Genomic DNA, 24,066 nt, shown 5'->3' with positions numbered 1-24,066 from the left:
TCTTGATTTTCCTCCTCCTCTCTTTCCTTCTCTCCCTCAGTCCTCTCCCTCCCTCCTCCCCCTCCCCTCCCCTACCCCATTCTTCTCTTCGTCCCTTCTCACTCCTTATCTGATTTTTTCCTTCTCCCTTTTCTTCTTTCTTTCCTTCTTTCCTCCCTTCCTTCCTCCCTTCCTTTCCTCCTCCTCCTCTTCCTCTTATTCCTTCTCAGAAATGCTCTCTTCTTCTTGCATTGTCATCTCTCTCCATTTTCTTCCCCTCATCCTTCGACTTCTATTCCCTCCTCTTCCTCTCCTCTTTTTTTTCTCTCTCTCTCTCCCTCTCTCTCTCTCTCTCTCTCTCTCTCTCTCTCTCATCCTTGTGCTTCTATCCCCTCTTCTTCCTCTCTTACCTTCATCTTTCCCTTCTCTCTCTCTCTCTCTCTCTCTCTCTCTCTCACATCCTTCTGCTTCCATCCCCTCCTTTTCCCCTCTTTCCTTCATCTCTCTCTCTCTCTCTCTCTCTCTCTCTCTCTCATCCTTCTTCTTCCATCCCCTCCTTTTCCCCTCTTTCCTTCATCTCTCTCTCTCTCTCTCTCTCTCTCTCTCTCTCTCTCTCTCTCTCTCTCTCTCTTCCCTCCTCCTCCTCATTACAACACCAATCCCAAATTACCTCCCTTCTTCCATTACCGTTCAATTTATCGCTACTCTCGCATTATCCACAGTTATCATTTAATCTTCTTAATGGCTTTATTTTTTTTCTAAGTCTCCCCTCGACTGTTTTCTTTAATTTGGTCTTTAATTTTGGTCCCGTTTTCAATTCTTGTTTCCATTTTCTTTACTTTTTCTGTACACATTATTTTTTTTGACTGATTTTACATTTTCGTTTTTATTCTTTTTATCTATATACATTTTTTTTTTTCCTTTGTCTTTTTTTTCTTCTGAATTTTGGTTTTAGGTTTTTGTTAATATTTCTCTTTTATTTTCGTTTTCACTTTTTTTGGGTTTGTGGCTGTACTTTTTTTTATTCTGCTTTCTCACTGCTTTCTGTATTAGTATTTTCAATTACTCTGATCATATGTGCTTTACTATAAGGGTCCTATTACTGAGACTGGAGAAGAGAGATTGACTGGGAGAGTGCATGTGAGGGAGGGTGGAGAGGGGAAGGAGAAGGGGAGACCAAGGATGAGATGGAGTGCTTGATGTGACCTGGAAAGTGGGCAGACTGATGCCGTACGGAAGGACATGGAGGTGATTTGTTTACCTCTGTTACTTTTGGAATTGTTGCGTCTGGCTATAGATAAACAGATAGATAGGTGGGTAGGTAGGTAGGAAGAGAGAGAGAGAGAGAGAGAGAGAGAATGACAGCTTTCTTGCACTCCATATTCAAGCTTTCTTTCACACATTTCTTAAAAACATTTCCTTTCACTTTCTGGCCTACATTCTTCCGCCTCTACATGTACCTAATCAGCATCAGCTGCTTCCAGTTTTTCAACCTTCATATCATTCTTCGCTTCGGTCATTAACACTCTCAGGCATCACATCCCTTTCCTGTACATCACCTAAACTGTTATGTTTACCACCGTTCTGCTCTCTCTATTTCCCTTTATACGTCTCTCAATATTTTCTTTCCTTTTCTTTATATCTCTCATAGTCCAATTTGCTTAACCTCTGAGTTCAATTATCTACATTTTTGCTAATACCAGATGACTTATTCCGCTAAGGAGTGGGGTTTCAAGTGAGAGAGTTTGGAGAGTTTAGAGACAACTTTCACTTACCTTCATCCCTTCTAAGAAACCCTCCTTGGATGCGTAAATCCTTCTGGAAGTAGGAAGAAAGAAATTAAATATGCATCATGGGAAGTAGGGATTTGAACTTCCACTCTCTCAAACCACATTCAATCTGTCCTGTCCAACTACGTGACCAAACTTGCCTCAGAGTTCTTCCCTTTTACTTAAATTCCCAATCAAACTTGACTAGCCTGCAAATCAGATTCTCTATTTAATTTCCACACGCCTCTCCCACAGTTCCGCCCGACTTCGTGAACAACCGGACTTCCTCGGACACTACGGTGAACGAGGGGGACAGTGTGACCCTGGGGTGCGTGGCCGAGGGGTACCCGGAACCACACATCAAGTGGAAGAGGGAAGACGGAAGGAACATCGTCATTAAGTCCACTAATTCAAGGGACGCTTCTAAGAGTAAGTTTTCGAGGGCTTTATTTTTTCATTTTTAACAGATGAACAGAGGAAGGAAAAACACACTAACTAGCCAAAAAAAAAAAAAAAAAATCCATACACCAGATTACAGGTGCCCTCTGTTTATAAAAATCTGTAATAGTTGGACTTGAATTGTTGTAGTTTGAAGTTTGGGGGGAACACTAATTTGAGGGAGCAAGTTCCAGAGAGATGCAGTTCTAGGATTACTGACTGTAGTTTGGCCCTACGTGTATGCTTGTATATCTGCACCCAGTTGAAGTTCCCTCTATAATATACACACAGACTCCACGTGACTCTCCCCTTACCTTACACAGATCAGTCTCTCAGCATCTCCCAGTACCTTTGGTGATTTTTTCTCTTCATCTGTATGGGAAAGTTGGCAGTACTTCTATAGGCAAAACAACTTCACAGACGTTAGATGTGCTGAGCCGACCCCATGCATACCTTAACCCTGCTGAGTTGCTGACTTGTGCTGGCCCATACTGGAATACATACATACCTAAGACAAAAAGTGGTATATTTGGGGGATCTTCGGTAAATTTTAGAAGGTTCATTCCATCTTGGTATGCTGTAGGACTTTTATTAAACGTGAGGAATTCTTGGGAGGGTTTGCATTCACTCTTGTGGGGTTTGGTTAATTATAGGTTATTACAGGGGGAGGGGGGTGCATTCTAGCTTAATTTTGGTAGATGTGAGTAACTTGGGAGGATTTCAAAAAAGACTATTGGGGATATGACGGAAAATTCAGGGGTTCTTTGAGACTGTGGGAAAGTGGCAGAGGGATAGTGGCAGCCTTTAGTAGTTTTTAGGTTAATATGATACTTTTCCCCTTTTCGTCTGAGGTGTGAGATATTTAAGGCAATTCTGGAGGCCTGAGTTTATTTAAGGACAGATTATAAGAGATCTTGGGAGACTCAGGAAGAATTTTAATTAGGACTGGTTAATTCTATGACGGTCTGTGATGTCTCTCCAAGTGACCGGATCTTGAATTTGGCTGTTATCTTGCTTTTGTTTTATCTTGGAGGGAAGAATCTTGGGAGTTTCTGGCCTTTGGTTCCTTCTTCCTTCCATAGAAAAAAAAAATTACGTATTGCCCCTAAAATCAGCATCGTAGGGACCTGGGAGTAGCCAGTCCCACGTCCCTGAGTGGTGTCCCTGAATGGCAATATGTGAGCAATACACTCCAATCATCTACTGGATTCTCACCCTATCGAACCATATCTGTTTGGAACGACATTACGAGAAAAATCTATATTCAAGGTGGTTGGAAATTAATTAGGAATATATACATAATACAAGACCTGACCAACTAAACCCCGCCTATCGTTTTAATCAAGTGCCAGTGATGTGAATATAACATTACTCATTATTCTTTAACCCTTTACCTGTGGATGGAGTGCTGGGATTCTTTATTCAGGCTAACATCTGAAGTTTGTGTTCAACTGAGAAATATCATTGGAATCAAGAGGCCAGCATAATTGTGTGGAATAACCTAGGAATTTCATTTTATCCAGTACTTATCAATTTTGTCATATCGATAGAAATTCTAACTAGTAGTAAGAGTAGTAGTAGTAGTGGTAGCAGTGGTAGTAGTAGTGGTGGTAGTAGTAGCAGCAGTAGTAATGGGAACCCCAGGCTAATCTGAACGTGAACCCAGTGGACTGCAGGCTCAAGCTACCCTCATCCCGCAGTGCACCATCTTCGTTTCAGGGGATAGAGAGGGAGGTGAGGGACCTTTGTAAAACCAGGCAATAGATCCGTCTAGTCATATCAGCACCACAGGAAGGTGTCCCTCTCCAGCACCCAGCCTAGCAGTCAAAGGATGAAAACTGTAATATTGAAACTCCCTAACACACTTAATAACTGTTTCTCTGGTTGTGGGGAAGGATGGGTGTCTTGTAGCGTGGAGATTTTAATGCACAGTACACGAACTGGGTGGCAACGGTGAGGTAAAAACTGAGCCAAAAACGTTTAAAGAGTCAGTGCAGCCGGGGTAAGGGTTATATTCGATGTAGGGATTACGTAACACCTGTTCCTTATCGATTTATTCTGGACATCACACCTCAATGTCCTCTTTTACAATTGCTGCAACATATTTCGATATTAAAAAGATAAAGCATCACATGAGCCTGGTACAACATTAGTGTTTAACAGAGATCTAGCATTTAGTACACTTGACAACCCTGGCATAATCACTTGTTTGTTGGTGGCACTGACATGAAAGATCGCAGGTGTTAAATATCAATTGAAATGACCAGGTAAGTGTGATGCATGACCGTCGCAAATTGCAGCTACACCTCCACTTCACACAGACACTGTCCCAGGTTTGCGTGTGGCCAATTCTACGTTCTGTTTTGTGTTTGCTGCCCCCATATGATTTTATTCAGCTTAGGAGAGAGATTCCAAACTTGACGTTGTCTTCATTAAACCAGGTGCAATGATGAGGATATCCCTAGTAAAGTATAAGCGTCTGACGCCAGGTAGATGAAAGAAACGTACTCTGACTGTGGACGTTAAATCTGAGATCACGAAAGAGAAGGCAAACTCTCACTTTTTGACACGGTTAAGGAAACACAAGAGGGAAAATGAGTGTTAACTGTCTACCTCATTACTGATTCGCCTTGTAAAGTGGCACGCAGCCTATCCTCGGAGATATTTAAAAACATAAATTAGAGGGTTGCTTGCACTGGTGAGGCGGCTAATTGGTTAACATTGCGAGCACCAATGTTCGAATCCTGGTGTGGGCAGCTGGTACCACGCGATTCAGTGTCCATCTACCTTTCGTGGGCTGGCAGGTAAAACGAGTACCCAGGTAATTCGTAGGGGAGGTAACTGTAATAACCCGGGTGATGCAGTGCCCTTGTATTCTAGGATAGTGGGTGAATAATCCGCCACAGTCCCAAAGGCCTAAGTTAGGAGATGAGCACAGCGGCATCTGACCTCCCTGAATCTTATCTCCAGACTATCTTTTTTTCACCTGAGGAGGACACCCAAGGAGCGAGTGGATCAGTGACACCTGCATCATACACTTTAATTTGAAAAGTCTTTGGAAGATGAAATAAGTGTTTGGTAGATGAAATAAGTCTTTGGTAGATGAAATAAGTCTCTGATAGATGAAATAAGTCTCTGATAGATGAAATAAGTCTCTGGTAGATGAAATAAGTGTTTGGTAGATGAAATAAGTCACTGGTAGATGAAATAAGTCACTGGTAGATGAAATAAGTCACTGGTAGATGAAATAAGTCACTGGTAGATGAAATAAGTCACTGGTAGATGAAATAAGTTCGTATAGTGATAGCAAGGATGAAATATAAAGAAAAAGCTCCTCGTAGTGAAGGGGCAAAGACATCTAGCCTGGGCGGGCTTGGCGAGTGTCGTAAGATGAAGAAAAATCGTCTGGAGGTGGCGAGAATAAGGTAGAAAAATTACGTCAGAGGATTTAAGTCCCGGCGGAAGATGTCGGGGAGGTTTGGCAGGTGTGTTTGAAGGGCGTGATGTGCTGTTGTTGTTGCCAATATTTGCATAGTAATAAGCCATTAGAGAGAGAGAGAGAGAGAGAGAGAGAGAGAGAGAGGAGGGGGGAGGGGGATCGAGAGTGTAAAAGAGAGTAAGAGAGTGAAAGATGGGAAGTGATGGAGTGCGAAAGGGGACAAGATTATGGGGCGAGGGAGAGTTTGAGACCAATGTGTGGCAAAGAGAGAAAGAGAGAGAGAGAGAGAGAGAGAAAGAGTCAATCTGGCTTAAATGTGAGAAAATGAGGTTTGTGATGGAGTCTCTCATCCTCTCATTTCATCTCTACTTATTTCCACGAAGGGTGTTGTTGTGAGGAGGGCGTTTTAGTAACATTATAGAAGTGATTCACCTTTCGATCCCCGACTATCCCCCATCTTTAGGGATGAGAGGTGGGGTTGGAGGGGGAGAGGAAGGGGTTGGGGAGAGGGGAGGGAATATGAGTGGAGGTGAAGAAAGGGGGAGAGGATTGGGATGAGTTTTGGGGTGGAATGAAATGGAGATAGGAGATGAGTTGGGTAGATTGGGATTGGGAGGGGATGAGATGAAGGAGTTGGGGAGGAGAGGGGGCTGGAGTAGGAATGAGAGGGAAGGAGGGGGTGAAGAGGGGAGGAGATAAGTGGGGTGGGGTGCTTAGGGAATGATAGGGTTGGGGAGATGGAAAAAGAAAAAATGGGGTTGAGTAGGGATGGAAGGGGATGAGAGGATGATATAAAGGGAAGCGGTGTGAAGTAGGTGGGATTAGGGGAGATGGTGAGAGGGTGGGGTTAAGGAGAGGAGAGGGGATGAGAGGGAGGGGTAGGGTGAAGGGAGGGGAGAATAAGAAGAGGTTAAGTTGAGGGAAGGAGTGAGAGGAGGTGGTTAGAAATAAGAGAGGAGAGAAGAGGAGGAGGAGGAGGTAAAGGAAGAAGAGGGGAAAGGGAAGGGGGTGGGAGAGGGAAGGACTGGAGTTGCTAAGGGGCAGAAAGGGAAGGAGTGAGGATGAGATGGGGATGAGAGGTAGGGGGTGAAGATGAGGAGAGGGGGCGGGAAAAAAAGAGGGAGAGAGTAGGGTTCAGGATAGGATAAAGGAGAGAAGGAGTGAGGTTAAGGAGAGGGGAAGATAGGAATGGAGAGGGATTGACGAGGAGAGAAGAGAGGGAAGATAAGGAGAGGGGAAAAGAGGGAAGGTGCAGCATTGATAAGAGACACAGGGTGGTTATACAAAGGCAAGATAGCATTATTGATAAGACTCTTCAAGTGGCCCAGGCTTTTAAGATATCACATGTTAGGCACTCTTTCTCTCCTGAATGTTTTCTTGCAGTGTTTTCTATACAGGTTCGTACAGAATAAATCGGAGAAGAGTTGACATTAAGGGAGGCAAATTTAGTAAACATTATTCCCAGCTCCTCTTCCCCCCTTTCAGTCCGGATACTATACGCATTTTACGCTAACCTGGCCTAAAATTGCCATCCCTCCATCTTGAGTGCTGAGTTTAGCAGTAGACTAGCACTAGAATATGGTGCTAGTCACGAAGAAGTGCAGTGGAGAGCACGTAGGGTAGCATTGCCATTCTCCGCCTCTGGGCGTCGCGAAATAGGCCTCAAAGGGGCGCAAATCTAGGCCAAGTTAAGGTGAAAGGAGTAGATGGATAAGAGGATAATACCCTAGTCAGCCCTCTCGTCGTCCAGTTTTCTTTTATATTTTATTTTCCAGACGATTTTCTTCAGCTGAGAGCGGGTGGAAAGTGTGAGATGGAGATTAGAGAAATAGAGAGGAAGGAAGAAGGAGGAAGTAAGGAAAGAGGAGGAGGGAAGGAGGGAAGTGGTATGAGGAGGAAAAGGAAGAGGAAGAGGAGGAAGGGGAAGCAGCCTAGTAAAAAGAGGAAGAGGAAGAGGCCTAGAGGAGTAAAACAGAAGAGGAGGAGGAAGCGGAGGGAGAGAAAGACGAAAAAAGTTGACATATAGAGAGGGGGAAATAAGTTCGAGAGAGAGAGAGAGAGAGAGAGAGAGAGAGAGAGAGAGAGAGAGAGAGAGTTATGTGAAGAGTGGGATAGGATGAAGGGCATTACGAGGAGGGAGATGGAGGGAGAGAGAAGGCTTATCTATCCAGCCTCTTTTCCTCCCTGTCCTTCCTTCCTTCCTTCTTCTTTCTTTCTTTCCTTCCTTCCTTCCTCTTAGTTCCTCTTCCTAGTCTTCAAAATGTTTTATAATTTCTTTTTCTTTCTTTCTTGTTCTTCCTCTTCTTCTTCTCCTACTTCTCGTTCTTCTTCTTCTTCTTCTTCTTCCACTTGTACTTCTTTTCTCTTCTTAACCTTTCTTTTTTCTCCTCCTCCTCCTCCTCCTCCTCCTTCACTTTCTTTTCTGCCCCTTCATTACACCCGTATTCGCCAAGCAAGAGCAGTGTGTGTGTGTGTGTGTGTGTGTGTGTGTGTGTGTGTGTGTGTGTGTGTGTGAACAAAATAACTCAAACAATTTTCATCCGATTTTGGTCAAATTTTGTGGAGGTGAAGAGGGACAGGTAAGGGGTTGACCTTAAATTTTTCAGAACGGTAGGTCAAAGGTCAAGGTCACGGGAGTGGGTTCAAAATTTCACTTAACATATCCATTAGCAATTTTATCCGATTCAGGCCAAACTTGGTGGAAGGGTTGAGGGTGATGCAAGACTGGAGGGGTTCGATTTTGGAAGCAAGGATTCCAAGGTCAAAGGACACAGGGAGGTCAAGTTTCTACCTTCGTTTCTGTGGGGAATAAAATGACGAAAATTATTTGGGTCTGATTTGGATTAAACTTTGTGGGAAGGGTTGATGATCAGGCAAGAGGTTGATTTACGATTTTCAGAACAATAATTCATAGGTCAAGGTGACATCCGAATTACGAAAACAAGAAAAATAACATGGAAGATGAAAGTTCGAAGTCACAGAGGGTCAGCTAAAAGTGTTGACCTTATTTGGACTTATTTTGGAAGGGTTAAGGATCAGGAGAGACAGAGTAGTTCGATTTTGAGTCTGATCGATTAAGTTGGTGGACGCGGGTATTGCACTGAATCAATTGTTCTTTTTCTTTGTCATTTTTCTTCATTTTTCTTCTATGGTGTCTTAAATAAAACCTCTCTCTCTCTCTCTCTCTCTCTCTCTCTCTCTCTCTCTCTCTCTCTCTCTCTCTCTCTCTCTCTCTCTCTCTCTCAAGATTTGTAGAATAGAATAAATTGTCTGGGGAAATGAGAGAGAGAATAAGATTTCCCGTTTTCTGTGACTGTCTTACTTTCTCACTCCCTCTAAAATCACGTGTCATTCTCTCTCTCTCTCTCTCTCTCTCTCTCTCTCTCTCTCTCTCACTTTCCAGTCCTAATCCCACTCTAAATCTGACCCACTCACTCCCACTCCCCCACTCACTCCCACTCCCCCACTCACTCCCACTCCCCCACTCACTCCCACTTCCCCACTCACACCCACTCATTCACTCCCACCCACCCACTCACACCCACTCACACACTCACTCCGACTCATCCCACTCACTCCCACTCCCCTCACTCCGTCAGAGGTGGAGAATGTACCTGGGAGTAATCTGACGCTGGTGGGAGTCAGCCGGAAGCAGATGGGAGCTTACCTGTGCATCGCAAGTAACAACGTGCCTCCCACCGTCAGCAAGAGGATCATACTATACGTCAATTGTGAGTTAGAGAGAGAGAGAGAGAGAGAGAGAGAGAGAGAGAGAGAGAGACTGTGTACTCCCTTACCCTAATAGATAGGTATAGATAGATTGATTGATGAGTAGGTAGGAATTGTTGAAGGCATTGTGAGTTTGTGTGGATTGGCTGATCTTGCTGACTTTCCTTCCCACATCCATAGCGCCTTGGACTCAGCAATATGAAGTCCACAGTGATATCTAGCCCTCTGCTGACACACTTATGGGCTGTCAGCTGGGTGGCGCGGCTGTCTAAGATCACCGCGTCAGCCTATCACCTGTCAGTCACCCCCACGGAAGTATACTGTGGAAAATGTGGCTCTAGAAACACACTTACTCGCCTCTTTTGACTAGAATAACCTCCTGCCGGGCGACGCAAAAAGACGAAGAAGAAAAAGGAAAGAGTATAAGCTGCATGTGCCACGACGCAAATAAAAATAAATAAATAAATAAACATAAAGAAAACGAAAAAAGAGAATATAAGATGCATGTGCCGTCACGAAAATTCTCCTCTGTGTCTAATGGCCAACCCTGATTCAAATACAGATTCCCTCTCACCACAGACCTTAAATTCAAGCGCTGGCGAAGATTTAAGAGATATAAAACTAAGAACAATAAAAACTTCTTTAACAGTGCTAGTCGGAGAATGATTGCCACCAATAAAGGAAGAGACAAAGGCAGCAACAGGACAAGGAGGCAGTAAGGTGTGATGGAAACCCGTGAAAGAAAAGCAGGGGTTCACGAGAAATGAAAATCCTCCACCATTTGTTGACTACCTCCTCCTCCTGCTCAATTAGGCTTTTCAGAATGTCCTAGATGTCCACCTTGAAGGCTTGGTGAATGCCTTAAGATACTGTAAGACATTCGATAATGTAAAATAGGGAACTGAAGTCGAATCTCCAGGCCAGGGACAGTCAGGGTGATGATCTATAACGTAGTGAAGACTGTCTTAGAAGAAGGATTTTTGGAGCAGTAAACTCTGACCAGTCCTCATAATATTATACCCTATTGGTGTGTCTGGACCTCAAAAATTGATCCTTGAATTATTTCTTTGGAACATCTTAAAAAAAAAAAAAAAAAAACTACACCAAAGGCATCAAGAAGTACCTGCCTATACCGATGGCTGCAATGTGCCTACCTTATACATCTAAGAGGGCAAGTGGCAGGCACAACAACAACACTTTGCAAACTGTCCAAGAATGCAGACCACACTGATGAGTGAACGTTGCTCCTGACAAGACACAGGCAATGGATCCACTTGTTGCAGCAGTCACCATGAAGGATAAGGGAGGAATACATGGTAACACTATCTTCTACTGTGCTATATATGTCAGTTCTAATAGTTGACAATGACATAGTTGAGATCTGAGAGGCATATCAATAAGAACTATCAAATTATCTGGCATAAAGTGTCAGGCCTCCAATAACTGGCTACTACATTGACCCTGTATAAGGCACAAGTTCGCTCACATCCAGAATACGTGGCCTAGTCTGCCTCTTCACTGCCCCAACACTTCTTGACACGCTGGAAAATCTATAGAGGACCCCTACGCCTGGTTCAAGACATCCCTCTGCCTCCATTACAAGACTTACTAGAACACCGTCAACATTTTAGAGCCAGGTCAGTTCTCCACAAAACTCAGGTTCAACAAGTGTCTCATCTACAAATAATGAATCAGTCTCTCATCTGGCCAGCCTTTGCCCTCCAACTCATGCTGCTCAAAATAATCTAAGGATGGTGCTCTCTAGGCAGTTACTAGAGGAAATATCTAGATCAAGGTCCACTCAGGATCTCTGGACCTTCACAGCTAAAGCAACAAGATTATGGAACCTATTACACAGCCAGCATATACTCTGAAAAATGTGTCCTGATAACCATGCAGCAGGTGAAGATGGCGCACGTCGATGGAGGGCAAGACACAGCACAACCTTTCTTCGACTAACATTTTACCATTACTGTGCCGGGAATCGAACCCGGGACCCTCAAGTGAGAACCAGGCAACTTGCCACCGAGCAATGACTAGGTAAAAGTGGTCTTACCTTGTGACAAAGTAATCAAGGTAATCTCACCCCCTGCCACTCGGGCAGGTAGAGGCTTTTAATTACACGCAAAGCACGGAAGTTTATGATGGTAATATGTTAATTTATTTTACCTGTAATTATAGAGGTCCCCTTCATCACGACCTTCATTCCATTGTATATCACGTGGCATTTCAATTTTTCATTTATAATAGATAGATAGATAGATGGATAGATAGGTAGATTGATAGATATAAAACAGATAGACACGCAGAGCCAGAGACAAGCCTAATACCACCTCTCCCTGCAGTCTCACCTGTAGTCAAGGTGGACAACCAGCTGATCGGCGCGCCCTTGGGAACGGACGTCGAGATTGAGTGTCACGTGGAGGCGTTCCCGAAGGCGGTGAATTACTGGGAGAGGGACAACGGGGAGATGCTGCTGGACGGGTGAGTGGGGAGTGGGCAGGAAGAGGGGGGAAATGCTGTGTGAGTGGGGAGATGGAGAGGAAGAGTTGGGGAAGTAGTGTGTGAATGGGAAAATGGATATGAAGAGTTGGGGAAGTATTGTGTGAGTGAGGAAGTGGGGAGGAAGAGTTGAGAAAGTATTATGTGAGTGAGGAGCTGGGGAGGAAGAGCTGGGGAAGTATTATGTGAGTGAGGAAGTGAGAAAGAGTTGGGGAAGTACTGTGGAAGTGAGGAAGTGAGAGGAAGAGTTGGGAAAGAGTTGTGTGAGTGGGGAGATGGGGAGGAAGAGTTGGGGAGGTGGAGTGAAGTGGGAGGGTTGAAACAATGGGGAATGGGAGGGAGTCGAGTGAAAGGGCAGGGGGGCTGGGAGGAAGTAGGACAAAGGGCAGGGGGAGTGAGAGGGAGTAAGGAGAAAGGGCAGGGGGAGTGGGAGGAAGTAGGACAAAGGGCAGGGGGAGTGAGAGGGAGTAAGGAGAAAGGGCAGGGGGAGTGGGGGGACTGGGAGTTTGTGAGGGGAAAAAAAAAAAATTGATAGAACTCTCTTTAAAATTAGACACAGACAAATGGGTAAGCAAGAGGGATAATATGATGGGGGGAAAAGGAAACGAGTGTAGGGTAGGAGGGGCAGGAAGGCTTGGGTAAGTGGGGCATGTGAGGGAAGGATGGATGTATGAAGGATGGTGGGGCAGGTGAAAATAGGAGAAGTTGATGGATAAATGCAAGAGGGTGGATAGAAAAGGTGAAAAAAAAAAAAGGATAGGTAATTGAGAAGGAAAGGATAGGGTGAAGGAGAAAGTGGTGTGAAAGGGAGGTATGGTGTGTGGTGTGGTGTGGTGTGATGTGGTGTGAGAGGGAGGTATGGTGTATGGTGTGGTGTGTGAGGGTGATATGGTGTGGTGTGTAAGGGTTGTGTGGGGTGAGAGAGTGGTGTGATGTGGTGTAATAGGGTGTAATGTGGTGTGGTATGGTTTCGCAAAAGTCGCTTAAGTCTACGAGAGTGAAGTGCCTGGTGTCCGAAAGTTGTTAGTGAGAGGCGGACGGACAAAACTGCTCCTAGAGATGCTCCCGAAGAGAATGGATGACTGGACATGTGGACGTCTTTGTGTGTGTGTGTGTGTGTGTGTGTGTGTGTGTGTGTGTGTGTGTGTGTGGTGAACTACTACGGCACGGTAATTCCCCGCTTTTCAACCACCATTTACCTCGAAGTTCCGGTAATTTTGCGCAGGTGTCACTATCCTCCGTCGCCACCACCACCAAAATCTCAAAATGTCAGGTGAGAACAGGTGTATTTACTGTCAGGTTTGCTTATCAATTCTGGGAACACGAACAGACCTACCTTTATTTATTTATTTATTTTTTCATGTTATCTAGAAACGAGGTAGTAAAGCTGGACATTCGTTTCGTATCGACTATTGGAGAAACGGGACTTAGGAAAAATATGTTTACCTGGATTGTTTGTTCGTGTCTACCTTTTTCAGAAATGTGTCCCCAAAATTGCTCTTCCTTTTTTAGTCGCTTTTATGGTAACCTTTTGAAAGATGTCCAAAAAACATTCTCTCTCTCTCTCTCTCTCTCTCTCTCTCTCTCTCTCTGCCAGACGATTTAATTAAGCTGAGTGAATTTAGAAGCATGGGGGTTTAGAATAGTAATACTGATTAGAGAGGAACACAAATTCATTCTTCTCTCTCTCTCTCTCTCTCTCTCTCTCTCTCTCTCTCTCTCTCTCTCTCTCTCTCTCTTTTAATATGAACCACGAGTAGACACTTGTGAATTAACCTTGTAACTTTCTACAACCTTTGAGCCTGTGGCGTTCATTTCCGTGTTCCAATGCAAGGATGGGATTTCGTTCGCAGTGCATCACAATAAAAATAATATTCGGTAGCGCAATATTTATTTTTGAGTCACGTGTTATTATTTTGTATTTATTATTATTTACACAGATGTCAGGTGATTTATATTAGCATGCATCGAGCTGTCAATAACATTATTCGAATTATTGTAAAAGAAAATGACCAGCGGATAGATCATTCAGCCCGACCGCTATACAGTAGGCTGCCGATTCCTGCTTTAAGTGGCGTATTAATATTATCTTGTATGTTATAGAAGATACAGAAAGATAACTTGATTTAGTAGGTCAGAGCTCAAGGAAAAGGTGCCACATGACCTCCTACCCAGCCGAGAAGACGGGACATGGTTAGCGGATGCAAGTGTGTGGCTATTTTTCGCTAACTCTTGGCTCACATTAAAAGGTTCGAACTGCGGGCGTCTCTTCGCTAACTTTCGCCACATATTTATAGGTTCGAACTGGTGGTGGAGTCTGTTAGCCAGCTCTTGTCTCGCATTTTAAGATTTGAGCTGGCGGGCGAGTCGCGAATACCCATTGCGAATATCCCTCTGATCGCGTTTCTCAGCTGCCGTATGCGTCTCAGAGATGTAGCGAAGTTAGCTTGCGAAAGCATTCATTTACTCTCTTTCCATATGGCCAAACCAATTCCTTATTTGTAGGTAAACTTACATTAGCTTGTAATTCAAATCTGAGGCATAGATACAGAAATTAGAATATTGTAAGTTGTCAAATTACCGCAACACATAGTGATGTTTACGCTTGTGGGCGTAGGAAGGAAGAGAGTTGCAAAGTTAGCATCCTTTTGCTAAGACTGGAGGTATACCCATTTAGCGAGAATATTTTGGTCACTTCTCGGTTAATTTACTCTAACACCAGGCGATTTTATTTAGCTGAAAGTCAATAGAGAACAGGAGCCAGGGAATGTTCACACAGTCACCATTAACCCTTTCTAGGTCGTAACGAGTCTAGCAGCCTATGGCAGACGTTTAAAGTCAGCTGAGATTTCTTGGAGCTTGAATGGTAATGTCTAGCTACAAAAACTAAAAGATTCTAGTGATTTTTATAGATATTTTAGAGTCTGGTACTTTTTATATCACTTTTTTTTGAACGTGTTTGTGCGTCCCGACACCAGCGGTTTTGTATAGCAAGTTTAGCAATAACGGCTTTGGTAACTCTAGGAAAGACAACAACACCTCAGGCGTCAGCGTCCCTCCTGGCGGTGTCGAGGGAGGGTGTCTCGCTGGTTTCGTGCTTCGGGTTCGTGCATTCGTTTGTAAAAAAAACAGAAAAAAAAGTGTTTACCATCTCGTCAGCCATTTTCGTTATGTATCAGGTATGTTCATGTTATTTGTATGTTGCAGTGAACTATTCCAGGCTAATGACAATGATAATGATGATATATATATGTGCATTGTCCGTGAAAGATGAAGTTAAATACCTCAAAATAAAATGAAATATACCAACTAAATCACCACGGAAAAACTGCATCGTCGTCTTCCATCGCGATCCCTAATATGGCTCCCTGTGGCTCGGTGTGTTACGTAGCCAGCATCGAACCGGATTATTGATACCCGAAGCTTCGAAAACAGCTCTCAGTAGTGGACAAAGAAAGTTATAGGCCAGATTGAGTTTCGTTTCGGATTTATTTACGTTGGCGTTTCAGATGGGATTTTATTTTTTTAAGATGTGGATTTTGTTTGATTTCTTACAGGGATTTTTCTTTCGATTATTTCTGGTGTGGATTTTCTCTTTTGTTTCAGATGTGGATTTATTTTTCTGTTAATTCAGATTGAGATTTCTTTTAGTTTGGGAATTGCGTTTTATTTCAGAATGGTATTTGTCTTTTTTCTTATATTTCAGATTGGGATTTTCATTTTATTTCATTTTTTTTATAGGTTGGGATTTCCTTGCTTTTTCTTATATTTCACGTGGGGATTTTTTCATTCATATTTCACGTGGGGATTTTTTCATTCATATTTCACGTGGGGATTTTTTCATTCATATTTCACGTGGGGATTTTTTCATTCATATTTCACGTGAGGATTTTTTCATATATTTCACGTAGGTGTTTTTCTCTGACGTGGAGATTTTTTTTTTCGCATATATTTCACGTGAGGATTTTGTCATTTGACGTGAGGATATTTTCTTTCTCATTGCACGTGGGTATTTTTTCTGTTTCACGTGGGGATTTTTCGTATATTTCACGTGGGTATTTTTTTCTTGTATTTCACGTGGGTATTTTTTTCTTGTATTTCACGTGGGTATTTTTTTCTTGTATTTCACGTGGGTATTTTTCATATATTTCACGTGGGTATTTTTTTCTTGTATTTCACGTGGGTATTTTTCATATATTTCACGTGGGTATTTTTTTCTTGTATTTCACGTGGGTATTTTTTTCTTGTATTTCACGTGGGTATTTTTTTCTTATATTTCACGTGGGTATTTTTCTTATATTTCACGTGGGGATTTTTTTCATATTTCACAAGGGGATTTTTCATATATTTCACGTGAGGATTTTTTCTTATATTTCACGTGGGGATTATTTTCTTATATTTCACGTGGTCAGATCAGCTAGTCAGGTCAGGTGCGGGTAAGGGGATGGGTCTGTTACGATGTGGCAGGGGTAAACCAGCTCTGCTGTCGGGCCCTGCTGCGGATGTCACTGATTGCATTGCGCAGTTGACCCTTGTGCGGTGTGGTGCGGTGAGGATCTGTCCGTTCTCCCCTTTGGGGCTAAGATGCGAATGAATGTGTTTGAATGGATGAGTAAATGGGGAGTGTGTCGTCCTGTCTCGGCTACCTCCCTTTCCTTGGGGGAAGCAGCCTAGGTATATAGATAGATAATTTCACGTGGGGACATTTTCTTGTATTTCACGTGGGGATTTCTTTATATTTCAAGTTTTTTTTTTTTTTTCAGATCGCCATACCCCGAGCCTTTCACTGCAAGTTCGCTCTATACTTGATTTTCTGTTTTACAATTTATTTTATTTTCTAGGTCAAAATTTACTTTAACCTTTGCCATATATATGATTTTTATTAGTGCCCCTCCCCGTAAAACAAATACAGTCAAATGGCCACCCCTTACGGGATTATGGCGTCTGGCAATAGATAGATAGATAGATTTTAAGGGATAGCATTACTCACTGGGGCTTTGAACGCTGGCAGAAGATTTGGTTAAAATCGGATCACACACACACACACACACACACACACACACACACACACACACACACACACACACACACACACACACACACACACACAATCTAACAAGGGGTGGGGTGGGGGGGGGCAGTGAAAAGCGATCGGTGAAAGAGGAAGAGAATGCTAGTGAATTGCATGGCTCCTGCCGCGTTAACAGTTGGTGACAGTTTGTGGGAGGAGGGGGGGGGGAGTAGCTGCTAAATGAGTAACGATAACCTTTTGTACCAATCCACTAAATGTAAATGTGAGGCCCCGGGTCGATATCTGTCTTCGTTTACCGTCGAGGGAGAAGTTGCTTACATCTCCTCTGTTTGTCACTTCTGCTGGCTAATATTCCTAAGCTGGGAGAGGCTTACCATGTTTCTCTACGCCTAAAATATTTCACCTCTTCTACTTGTCTCTTCCCTCTGCCAGATAAGATTCCTAAGCTGAGAGAGGCTTACTCTGTTTCTCCACGCCTAATATTTCACCTCTTCTACGTGTCTTTTTCCTCTGCTGGCTAATATTCCTAAGCTGAGAGAGGCTTACAATATTTCTCTCCGTCTAATATTTCACCTCTTCTGCTTGTCTTTTTCCTCTGCTAGCTAATTTTCCTAAGCTGAGAGAGGCTTACAATATTTCTCTGCGTCTAATATTTCACCTCATCTGCTTCTCATTTTCGTCTGCTGGCTAATATTCTTAGCTGAGCGAGGTTTGGTGTATTACTCTACCCTGTTCGTCCAATATTACACCTCTTCTTGTTCTCATTTTCCTTTGCTGGCTAATATTCCATACCTGGGAGAGGTTTGGTGTGCTTCACTGCCCATTTCACAATATTTTACCTCTTCTACCTGTCACTTTCTTCTGCGGGTTAATATTTCACACACACACACACACACACACACACACACACACACACACACACACACACACACACACACACACACACACACACACACACACACACACACCGCTCGCTGGTGCAGTGGTAACGCTCTCGCTTGCCAACTGGTGGACGGGAGTTCGCGCCTCGCTCAGGTTGCGAAAAAGTTTCACTGACGAAGTGGGTGGTTACTGTCCCCCTTGAGCAAGGGGACGGGTGTGTGCGTGTGTGAAGGTCACAGCCTTGCCCTTAGATCGGACTATATGAGCTCTCAGCTCCCTTCCGGGAGGGTAAAAAGCTGACCACCACGACCATCAAGTGATCCTGACCGACCCGGTGAATTACACACACACACACACACACACACACACACACACACACACACACACACACGAGTCCACTTGATTGGTCCTTTGTTGTCCCTGGCAACAGAGATAATTAAATGTATATTGATGGTATATCGTTGGAAATAATGCAGTATAACGCAACTATACACAGCTTGATAATTGTAGCATACAGTCGCGCATATCACCCTTCCCAGACCATCACCATGTGTATTTGTTGAGTTATTTAGCAAAACATTCGATATTGTGTGTGTGTGGGGGGGGTTTGGATGTGTGTGTGTGTGTGTGTGTGTGTGCAATCGGGGATATAAGTTAGCCTAATATTTCACCTCTCCTACCTCCTACATTCCTCTGCTGGCTAATATTCCTAAGGGGTGAGAAGTTTGTCCTGTTTTCTTAGTCATAGGTGATTCTCTTTCGACATTAACCATCAGGGAGGAAAATGACGGATATGATTTAAGTATGAAGTGCAGTGGAATCAGTGTATAGCCAGACGTCTTTATCCGTAAGGGGTGGCCACAAACAAATTGCCTCCATGTCGCCCTTTCTCCTGCCATTACGCTCCCCTCCTCCAACACACTCACCCCTCTCTCATATACCTCTCCACTCCATCCCTCCATCTCATCCTCTGTCTCCCCCTCCCTCTCCCCTTCTTCACCTCACTCACATACACTTCTTGGCGAAATATTCTCCCTTAATTCTATTACTACAAAAAGTATTCTTACCTAAGTGTTTAAGTGAGGGCTTTTGCTGTTCTCTCTCTCTCTCTCTCTCTCTCTCTCTCTCTCTCTCTCTCTCTCCAATCCCCAATCTCACTTTTATTCCCCCGTAACCTCCTTCCCCCAGACTGAACGTAAAAGAACGACCTCTTACGTTCACACATCACCTTCATCTCTCACCTTCCTTTCACCTATGTAGGAAAGTATACGGAAGAGGTACCGACCGATAATGAGATATTCTACTAGGCTACATCTAATTACACTAAAAATCAAACTAATGCGTGTTAGAGAAGGATAGTGGAAAAACAGACTCTCCCCGGCCCAGCACTTCATCCGGTGAGTGGATGGTGGCCAGAACAAGCATGAAATTATTAATAGGACAAATAAGGCGAAATGCTATGGAAATGAGACTGAACAGATAACGGTAGTGGTTTATTAGTGAAGGTAAATTCAGTCCAGGTGAACATAGGTGTAATTAGAGGAAGAAACAGGTGTAGTGGTGAGGTAATTGAAAATATTAAGTGGAGTGGATTAGAGTGGAATTATGGAGTGAAAGAATGATGGTGTGGAAGGGGTGGGTGCAAGGATGCGAGTGAGATGTGGATGAGGTTGGGGGTTAAGTGGATGGATTGTGGAGTAGAGAGGATATAATATGATGTGGAAGGGGTGGGTGCAAGGATGCGAGTGAGATGTGGATGAGGTTGGGGATGTAAAGGTGGATGGATTGTGGAGTGAGTGGCTGAGTGTGGATTTATGCTTATTGTGTATAGGGTGGAGTCAAAGAAAGTGGAGTGAATGTGGTTGGAAATAGGGAGTGGAAGAGAATATAGGTGGAGTAGGAGAGAGAGAGAGAGAGAGAGAGAGAGAGAGAGAGAGAGAGAGAGAGAGAATGTGGGTGAGGGTGGAGGTCTGAGGGTGGATGCAGTGTGGAGTGGGGGGGTGAGGGTGGGTGGAATGTGGAGTGGGTGGGTGAGGGTGGAAATATGCTTATTGGGTGGAGTGGTGGGGGTCGTTAACGGGTCTTTGTGTGCCGCCCTTCCGTTTGATTGCCAGGGAGGAGGAGGAGGAGGAGGAGGAGGAAAGTGGGAGAGAAGGGAGGAGTGATGAGAGGGTCAGGGGCGGGGAGGGAAGAGGGAGAGATACTGAGGGAGAAGGAGAGGAGGGGCGAGAGGGAAAGAGGGAGGTGGGAGAGAAGGGAGGGGTGATGAGAGAGACAGGGGGGTAGGGAGGCAAGAGGGAGAGGGACTGAGGGAGAAGAGTGGAAGAGGGAGGGAATGGAAGGGTGATTGGAGACACTAAGAAGGATGGAGGGGAGAAAGAGAGATATTGAGGGAGAAAGAGGAGGGAAGTATTGTGAACTGAAGAGGGAGAATGAGGAGGGGGAGTGAGATAGGGAGAGGAAAGAAGGTAGGAAGGAAAGTGAAGAGGGAAGAAGGAAGGAAGGAAAATGAAAGAGGGAAGAAGGAAGGAATGAAAGTGGAAGAGGAAGGAAGTGTAGGATGGTAAGAAATAAGTGATAGGAGAGAAAACAGGGTTGGGGAAAGGAGGTAACAAGGAGAGAAAGGAAAATTGAGGAAAACGTAGAAGAGAAATGGGGATTGAAGAGAAAGGAAAGTTGGAAAAATAGGAAATGGGTGATAGAGAAGAATGACGGAATGAATGGGGGAGAATTAGAGGGAAGGATGAGGAAGAAGTTAGGAGAGGAGGCATGAAAAGGATAGGATAGGAGGAAGAAGGAAGAGGGTAGGAGGACTGAGAGTGAAGGAAGGCTGGAAGGGAGGAGAAGGAAGGGGAGAGAGAGAGAGGGGGGGGGACTAAATCTCTCTCTCTCTCTCTCTCTCTCTCCAATATCAGAAACGATGGCCTAATCACTCACACACATACATCCAATTACTGAAATGATGCCAGATGGAATTTTATTGTTATTCTTTCTCCTAATTATGGCAAAGACCTACCATCGCTACCATACTACCATGACGCTTATGTCTGGTTGGTTAGGTAGGTGGTCTCTCTCTCTCTCTCTCTCTCTCTCTCTCTCTCTCTCTCTCTTTAAAAATCGTCTAGCTTTTGATGCAATAGAATACTAGAATTTCTCCAACCATGAGAGAATTACGGGTAAAAGGGATAGCGCTACATCGAGTGAGTGGATGGTGGGCGCCGCGACCTACCATGAATAAAAACTACTAAGATTTTCACTGCTATCACTGACTGACCCGTTTTTCACAACACTTCGTCTGTATTTCAATTTATATAGTATATTTAAGTGTATTGATAATTTTTGATGCGTCTACCTCTTTTAACAAAAATTCCCTACCATAATTTACTATAACTTAAAATAATCTATTTATCTACCATAATCTACCGTGATCTACCAATAATCTACCATAATCTACCGTGATCTACCAATAATCTACCGTAATCTACCAATAATCTACCATCAGTCTATCGTAATTACCAATAATCTACCATCAGTCTATCGCAATCTACCATAATCCACTAATAATCTACCATCAGTCTATCGTAATCTACCATAATCCACCAATAATCTACCATAATCCACTAATAATCTACCCTAATCCACTAATAATCCACCAATAATCTACCGTAATCTGCCATAAGCTACCAATAATCCACCATAATCTGCCAACAGTCTACCGTAATCTACCAATAATCTATCATAATCTACCAGCAGTCTATCGTAATCTACCAATAATCTACCATAATCCACCAATAATCTACCATAATCCACCAATAATCTACCATAATCTACCAATATTTAGTAATCTACCAGTCATATCCCTATCTACTATATTCCCATTTCCTTTTGACCATTTCCCACACTCTACCATGTCCTGTACTCTACCTACCATACCATACCATACCATACCATATCATAACCAGCCTACACTATTCCTACCATTCCCAACCACACCTCGTGCCATTCCGGGCCAAACTACCATTGCCGTGACTTATGGCAGGTGGTGGGCCATGTGTGTGCGTGTGAGAGAGAGCTGCCATAGCCTACCCTACCATACCCAGTTGTAATTAATGGAAGTCGTCCCTCATGCTAGCTCTATTAAATTAACCAGGGCGCAGTTGAGAGAGAGAGAGAGAGAGAGAGAGAGGAGTGAAGGTGATGGAGAGAGGGAAGTTGGAGTGAGGTAGAATGTAGAGGACTGATGTAGGGTGAGGGAGAGGGGGGGGTGCAGGAGAGTGAGGGTGAACGTGGAAGGGTGAGGGAGAGTGTGGCAAGGTGAGGGGAGAGAGAGTGCGAGAGTGTGTGCAGGAGGGTGAAGGAGAGTGTGGGTGGGAGAAAAAGGGTGTGGGAGATTGACGGAGAGTATAGGAGAGTGAGTGGGAGGGTGAGGGAGAGTGTGGGTGGGTGAAGAAGGGTGAGAGAGTGTTTGGGATGTTAAGACTGAGTGTGGGAAATCAAGAGAGTGTGGTATTGCATAGGAGAGAGAGAGAGAGAGAGTTAAGATGGACGTAGGAATGATATATACTTTAAATATCTTCCTATCTACGTATTATCAGACATACATATACAGTTTATTATTATCTAAGAGTAATATGCAGCAAGGAAGTAATTCATTGTAAGGTTGACGTGCGTAAAAGATTGAATATATTGATTATGATTATTATGATTATTCTTGTTACTACTACTACTACTACTACTAATTTCCCATCTCTCTCTCCCACACAGAAGGAAGTACAAGCTACAAGAGGTGGTGGACAACTATCGCGTTACAATGAAGCTGATGATTCGAAGCTTCACCAAGGACGATTCAGGACAGTACAAGTGCATCTCCACCAACTCCCTGGGCAAGGCCGAGACCAGCATTCGGCTCTACGAAATTGTGGTGCCGACGCCCAAGTGAGTGACTCTTTTTGCGTCATACTGGGATTAATTTACTGATCTATTTTTTTTTTTTACTCATTCAGGCTCTTTTTCATCGTCTTTTCATTTGTTTTCTTGTCTTTTTTTTCTCATATTGGCTGTTTTAGTATCTTTTCATTTCGTTTCTATTTCTCATTTCTTTTTGGTTACTCACTTTCCTCTGATTTTACTAGTTTTGGTTTTGTTTCATCATTATTTCAACATTTTCGTTTGTTTTTGTTTTCTTTACTCATTTCGTTTTGGGTACTCATTTTTCTCACACTTTATACATTTTTTTAACTTACTGATTATCTTACTTTACGTAACTCATGTTTTTTTTTTTTTTTTAACTTTTTGTTGATTTGATTATTTTTTCTATTACTCCATTTGCTTTGATTTTTTTCCTTTCAATTTTTACTCCATTTTTTCGTATTGGTTGTTCCTGCTTTTTCTCCCAGCCTCATACTTTTTTTTTTTGACTCAGTTTATATTTTTTCAATTCGTACAATTTTTTTTTTATTGGTTATATCTTTATTCATTCCACGTTTTACTCCATTTTAATCCCATTGGTTACATTTCTTCATTTTCTCTCCTCCTTTTCTTTTTTCATTTTTTCTCTGCTTCTATGGGTTCTATATTTTCTTTCCAGTTTCCCCCCCCTTTCTTTTTGTAATTCTTAGGCATCTTATTTCCTTTTTCCATGCATCGTTTTTCTTTTTCCCCCACATTTTGAATAATTTTGGCATTATATACTCTTGCCCTCTCCAAAAATTTATTCACTAGCAAGGTGGAAACTAGCATTGGACTCGGGGATTTTGATGCGTCTGTGTGTATCTGTTTTGGTTTCATTTATTATCATTTATTATCGTTTATTTTCATGATGTATTTGCTATGTGTATGTGAAGCTTAGTGTGTAGGCAGGATTTTTTTTTTTTTTTTTTTTTTGAAACTAGGTAGGTGTGTATCGTTTTCTAATATTTTTTTTTGCAACACAGAGGCACTGACCTTTGACCTCACGTTGCCAAGGTCACGTGTTATTATCAGTACAGTTATATTTCATTCTTATTCTGTGTGGACTAAATAACGTAGTCCCGACCCTTACTGCTCTCTCTCTCTCTCTCTCTGTCTGTCTGTCTCTCTCTCTCATTGATATCACCCACTCCCTATCCACTTCCCATTCATTTTTTATTCACTTGCTCCTTTCATTCATTTTCCAGCTTTGTATTCATAAGATATCCACACCAAAATAGAGATAGGGTAGCTAAAGTGTCCTCCTCTTTCGTCTTTCTTCCATACGCATTACAGTCACCATTCCTGTATTTCCTCACTTTCCTTCTATCAATAGCCCCAGACTCTCT

General features: G+C 43.2%; 1 protein-coding gene across 1 annotated transcript in view; it reads left to right on the top strand.

Moving 5' to 3' along the window:
* LOC145416282 (lachesin-like) overlaps positions 1–22,709 on the top strand; it is a 224,343-nt gene extending 201,634 nt beyond the window's left edge. Inside the window, exons 5-8 of the mRNA XM_080285280.1 lie at positions 2,004–2,177; positions 9,225–9,356; positions 11,700–11,838; positions 22,535–22,709. Coding sequence (XP_080141406.1) covers positions 2,004–2,177; positions 9,225–9,356; positions 11,700–11,838; positions 22,535–22,709 — 620 coding nt within the window. The remainder of the gene's footprint in view (positions 1–2,003; positions 2,178–9,224; positions 9,357–11,699; positions 11,839–22,534) is intronic.
* Positions 22,710–24,066: the final 1,357 nt, after the last annotated feature.

Source organism: Coenobita brevimanus, chromosome 105 (assembly GCF_032717465.1).
Source record: "Coenobita brevimanus isolate Jiangsu-jjx chromosome 105, ASM3271746v2, whole genome shotgun sequence".
NCBI lineage: Eukaryota > Metazoa > Arthropoda > Malacostraca > Decapoda > Coenobitidae > Coenobita > Coenobita brevimanus.
This window is presented reverse-complemented; position numbering and strand designations above follow the sequence as displayed.